Genomic DNA, 5,742 nt, shown 5'->3' with positions numbered 1-5,742 from the left:
TCCTGCCGAGGCGCAGGAGCGGTTCACCTGCCCTGTGCTGCTGCTCAGAAGGTGTTATATCCAACGGAGAAGCAAAACACTCTCTGCTTACACAGTTGATAGTTGAAGCTGTGTCCAAAAAGATACTTCCAGCTCTATGAAAAGCAAACAGAAGGGCTCTGCACAAAGTTGACTGGTCCTGGATGTTAGATACCCACAAGGGTGGGAGTGTGTGTTTGGTGCTTTGCCTGGCTGTAGTGCAGACACCAGCAGGCAGCCCCGATGCCGGGAACGTGGCTGCATCACCCTCTGGTACACCATGCGGGTGACTATACCATGACTGTCTTGGAGCTGCATTCCCATTCACCCAGTTCATGTGTCTGGAGCCCAGATTTGGGATGGCACTTACTGCTGTCAGGCAGTTAAGCACAAATGGAAGTGTAAGCTCTGTGCTGGCGTGAAAGGCCGAAGTTGGACCTGCTCCCTCAAGGGGGAAGCAGCTCACTGAAGCAGCAGGAGTCGCTACCTCCTTACACTGGGTTCCTGGCCACTATCGGTCTGGCAGTCCCTTTAGGAAGGCACTAACTGTGGCCTCATCTACCGGAAATCTAAGTGTGAATTTATTTTCTTTTTTTTTTCTTCCCTCCCAGTCAAACAGGGAACATTAATCCAGTGGTCCTGCCGCTGCTGTGGTTTGCAGAGGTGAGCTGCTTTCATCGACCTGATTGTGCAGAGCCTCTCCTGCGGGAGGGTGGAACTGCTTTGCCATCACCCACTGCTGAGGAAGCTCCGCTTTGGATAAAGCTTTAAGCCAGACAGGCTAATTAAGCACCAACAGAAGGCTTTGCAATACTTGGCTCTGCTGCTAATCCCTCTGAGCTGAACAGACCCTGCACTATCCTGGGTAAACCTCTGGCTCTGTCCTAGATGTGGGGTTAAATAGCCCGGAGCAGAGCTGCCGGCATCCCCTGCTAATGTGGGCCAGGGAGTGCAGGCTCCAGCTGTGTGCATGCCCAGCTGACTCCAGTAAAAGCTTCTAGCCTGACCGGATCCTGCAGAAATCCCTGGTCTGTGCGGGGAGGTGGTGGGAGAGGAGTCGCGCAGCCGGTCTGTCTCAGCCCTGGGTGGGAGGGAAATGCCACTGATGATTTTGCTTTTCTGAGCAGAGCGGATCCATCGAAGGCTCAGTCCTAAAGCAGTTTTACACCAACCTGGTGCTGATCCCGTCCGTGCTGGACTACCTGCAGTATATCTTCCTTGGGCTGGGTGCCTTGCTCCTTATCTCAGCAGCTGTACTCATTGCAACGAGTCAGGTAAGATCTTGCAGTTGTCTGATGGGAAATGCTGTGAGTCAAATCAGACTTAATCAGATGATGTAGATTGGGCTGACAATCTAACACTCCTGAGGAAACGTTGGCTGATGCCATGGACAATGTCCCAGTGGCACGAGGTGCCAGCACGCAGCCGCAGGACTTCCTTGGCGGTCTAGAAGCTGGGCTGCAGACAGAGGACGTAACAGCGTTTCTGGCCTTTTCAGTGCACAGCAGTGAGGGAAGTGGTTCCTGTCAGAGGAGCTATTTCTCAGCTCATCCACCTAATGAAAGGGCAGGCCTAGCTCATCAACCCAGCCCCTGTAGAAAGCATCAGGTCTGTGCCAGTGCACAAATCTGCATCTCTGCAGGGTCCTGACAGTTTTCTACTCTGAACAGAACCTTCTTGAGGGGATGGAGCTTCTTGAGCGCAGCTTGTTCACAAATTAAGTGCAGTTGCTATGCTCTTGCAGAAAGGGTGCAGACACCGTGGCCACCTCTCAACCCAGACTGGACTCTGTCTTTCCCTGAAACTCACTTGGTTTCTCTACAAACTACTCCAAAGAGCTCTGGAAGTTAAACCCCCAGGGCTTTTGTGGACCTGGGCATTCTGAGAAGCGAAGACCTTTGAAGCCTGCAGGGAGCTGGCAGCTGGGTAGAAGTTAGCCCACGATGGGGCAGGCAGTGAGGGTGCCTGGCTGACGCACGAGTCTGGTCCGAGCTGTGAGGACAGACTATACAACAGCTGAAACACTTGATGGAGATCTGTGGCTCCGGCTCCAAAACACTCATCTGATGACACTAAGGTCTCTCAAACTCCTGAAGCAGAGATCTAGCTCCCTACCCAACCGGTATCAAAGCAAGCTTAGTTTTGCACTACACTCAGATGTATCAAAGCAAGCTTAGTTAGTTCTGTGTGGCAGTCAAACAGCTGGAGCTGGCTCTGAAGGTACAGAAGTGAAGAGGCTACTCGTGGGGATGAAACAGCAACGCTGGATGAGACAGCGCGGGCTGAGGGGAGAGCAGGCACGTGTGAGGGGCTGCTTTTGCTCAACCTCCTGTGAGCGCTCGTGCAACCCCCCTTTAAATAGCACCAGGGTTCACAGAGTATCACGTAATTGGATTTTAACCAAGCCTACAACTGCTTAATGGACTTAAACACATGATCCCAAATCCCCTTCGTTCTCGACACGCGTCCCTGCAGGGTGGGAGCGATGCTGGGGCCGAGGGCTCAGCGTTAAACCCTTCTGCACTCCCGCGATGATCAGGCCTTGTGTGCTGAGCCTCTGCCTCAGCAAATGCAAGAGGTGGCTGGCAAAGGGGCTTCCCCGCTGCACAGCAGCGTATCTGACACCATCGCTGGGCAGCTATTTCTAAGACCTTACGCAGCCCTGGGCTGGCACTTCCTCACTCTGCTTTGTGCAGATGTTAATTCCTGGTATCAAAGAGCCTTAACCATGCTAGAAAGGGTCAGGAAGAAAAGCTGGATTTTAAATTCCCTCAAGTCAACTGAATATCTGCTTGTGAAATATCCCAAACCCAGGCGTATGCCGGCTGTATTCGACAGCTCAGACAAAAGCGTCATGAAGTGCTAGAACTAAAAATCAACTGCAGGAAGTGCCTGACTACCTGGGAAGCAATTAAAAAGCCTCCATGACCGTATAAATCTCTAAAGAAGCTGTGGAACAACACATGAAAGCCTCTGCCTAATGATTAGGTGAGAGCTCATGACCTGGAAGCCAGCAATGTGCAGCCAAGGCGTGTTCCTCGTGTGATTGAAGCGTTGCTGATCTAGCGATGATTACTGAATCACGCACAGCCCTCCCTCTTGAAGTCACAGGTGATGTCAGAGGAGACACTGAGTGGGGACACTCAGTCTGCACCTCCCCGTGTCTGCCAGCGTGCAGGTCTCCCTGAACCCAGCTCCTTCCCGGAGCGTCTTGTGTGCCTCTGGCTTCTGGAGGGAGCGGTGTGCTCTGAACCCAGTCCAGATGAGGTACTGTGAAACGCTGAAATCTGAGTCTAGTTTGTAGTGGAGCCAGTTTGAAATGCATCTGTTGGACCTGCAGGGCTAAAAAACCAAGCGTGTAAATCTGTACGGGTGTAAAACGTGCCCAGGTGCTGCACTGAGGCTCTCTGCTGCCAACGTGGCCTGAAGCCTGTGCGGTGACGCATTTCAAAGGCAAACAGACCATTTTAAAACTGGCTTGACACTGACCGAAATCTTCCATAGGACTTAGTTTAACCTAAATTTTGAAATCTTCATTAATAAGTAGACTGTAGTTACACTTGATTGAAAATCTCCTCCGAAAATTGGAAGCCTCGTGGAATTCGTGTCCAAGCGCACCATAAACTAGCCTGATTGTCTTCTAGGAAAAATGCTCTTTATTTTGGAGTAGCAATAAAAAGAACTCAGACAGTAATAAGGCTAAGCAGGCCACCTCTGCCAAAAAGCTGCCTCCGGTTACGGGGACGGTGTTGCGGGAAGCCAGACTGTAGGTGGGTACCCAGTCAAGGTAACACACTTTTCTCTCATCCTGATTTGATTAAACTTTGCTTAAAACCAATCAAACGGAGATGTCTACTGTCCACGTCCACCAGACGTGCCCTCCTGGCGAGCTCCGATATAACGATGTTGTCTCCTGGCTTTATCCGTGGCAGTTTGTATGTCTCGATACTCACACTCAGCCAGGCTGCACGCACGTGCTCTTACTGCTTCTCCTGGTGTACCTGGAGCCCTAATAGTATCAGCAGGGGTCAGGGTGAAAAGTAGGATTGGTGTGAGGAATTTTCTTGCCTATTTCCCCCGCTCCCGAGTGTTTGAGAACCAGAGGTAAGTTTTTGAATGGGTAAAAACTCACGAGGGTAACAGAAGTCAGCTGGTGGGTGTCACTCCTCTCCCACGTGCAAGGAGCCTCGAGGGAATATCTGATGTGTAAAATATCTGGGTTTGTATTACAGGATCACAAAATCCCTGAATCGTTGAGGTTGGAAGGGATCTCTGGAGGTCATCTAGTCCATCCCCTCTGCTCAAGCAGGGTCATCTAGAGCCGGTTGCCCAGGACCATGCCCAGATGTCTCTTAGTATCTCCAAGGATGGAGATTCCCCAACCTCTCTGGGCAACCTGTTCCAGTTCTCACAGTTAAAGTGTTTCCTAGTCTTCAGATAGAACCCTCTGTGTCCCCAGAGGAACCCTTGTGGCTCTTGTCCCCTGGACACCAGTGAGAAGAGCTTGGCTCTGGATTTACACTCTCCCTTCACACACTTTTGTACATTGATAAGATCCCCCTGAGCTTTCCCTGCTCCAGGCTAAACAGTCGCAGCTTTCTTGGCCTTTGGTCATGTAAGAGATGCTCCAGTCCCTTAACCATTTTAGTGGTCCTTTGCTGGACTCTTTCCAGTAGCTCCATCTCTCTTGTGCTGGGAAGCCCGGAATTGGACACAGTGCTCCACGTATGACCTCACCAGGGATGAGCAGAGGGGAAAGATCACCTCCCCCAGCCTGCTGGCAACACTCCTAACGCAGCCCAGTTAGCGCCTCTGCTACACGGGCACACTCCTCGCTCACATTCAGCTTGGTCTCCACCGAGACCCTCGGGTCCTTATCTGCCAAGCTGCATAAGAGTTGAGTGACCCTTAACGTGTCCTGGTGCTTGGGGCTGTTCTTCCCCAGGTGCCAGACTTTGCACATCCTCTCGTTGAACCTCCCGAGGTGTCTGCCAGCCCGTTTCTCCAGCCTGTTGTGGTTTCTCTGGAGGGCAGCATGACACTGGTGTATCAGACACTCCTCACAGTTTTGCATCATGGGCAAACCTGCACATTGTTAATAAAGACGTTGAACAGGACTGGACCCACTATTGACCTCCGGTGTACACTGCTAGTTATTGGCCTCCAGCTGCTTCTCATGACTCTCTGGGCCTGGCTGTTCAGCCAGCGTTCAACCCCCCTCACTGCTCGTCCAGCCCGTACTTTGTAGCTTCTCAACGAGGTTCTTGTAGGAGACAGTGTTGAAAGCCTTACCAAAGTCCAGGTATCGATATCCACTGCTCCCCCCTCACCTAGCGGCCAAGTCAGTCATTTTGTCATAGCTGATCAGGTTGGTCTAGCACGATTTCCCCTTGGTGAAGCCACACTGACGACTCCCGATGGCTTTCTTGTCCTTCACGTGCCTGGGAATGCTTCCTAGGATTAGCTGCTCCATCACCTTCCCAAGGATTCAGCGGAGGCTCACTGGCCTGTGGCTCCCCAGATCTTCCTCTTGGCCCCCTTCCTTGCTTCCCTGCAGTCTTTGCGCACCTCTCCCAGTTGCCAGGGTGGTTCAGAGATTATGGCGAGTGGCCTTCTGTGATACTAGCCAGCTCCCTCTGCCTCGCATCCCTTCAGGGCCCGTGGCTTTATGTATGTCTGGGTTGCTTAAGTATCCTCCGACCTGGTCCTTTTCCACCAAGGGTG

General features: G+C 51.9%; 1 protein-coding gene across 1 annotated transcript in view; it reads left to right on the top strand.

Moving 5' to 3' along the window:
* SCARB1 (scavenger receptor class B, member 1) overlaps positions 1–3,788 on the top strand; it is a gene marked incomplete at its 5' end in the record, with an annotated part of 15,784 nt that extends 11,996 nt beyond the window's left edge. Inside the window, 3 exons of the mRNA XM_010135269.1 lie at positions 630–681; positions 1,146–1,292; positions 3,663–3,788. Of these exons, the coding sequence (XP_010133571.1) occupies positions 630–681; positions 1,146–1,292; positions 3,663–3,788 (325 nt within the window). The remainder of the gene's footprint in view (positions 1–629; positions 682–1,145; positions 1,293–3,662) is intronic.
* Between the last annotated feature and the right edge of the window lie 1,954 nt (positions 3,789–5,742).

This window comes from Buceros rhinoceros, unplaced genomic scaffold, assembly GCF_000710305.1.
Source record: "Buceros rhinoceros silvestris isolate BGI_N320 unplaced genomic scaffold, ASM71030v1 scaffold39584, whole genome shotgun sequence".
Classification (NCBI taxonomy): domain Eukaryota; kingdom Metazoa; phylum Chordata; class Aves; order Bucerotiformes; family Bucerotidae; genus Buceros; species Buceros rhinoceros.
The sequence above is the reverse complement of the archived record's forward strand: the minus strand, read 5'-3'. Positions and strand labels throughout refer to the sequence as shown.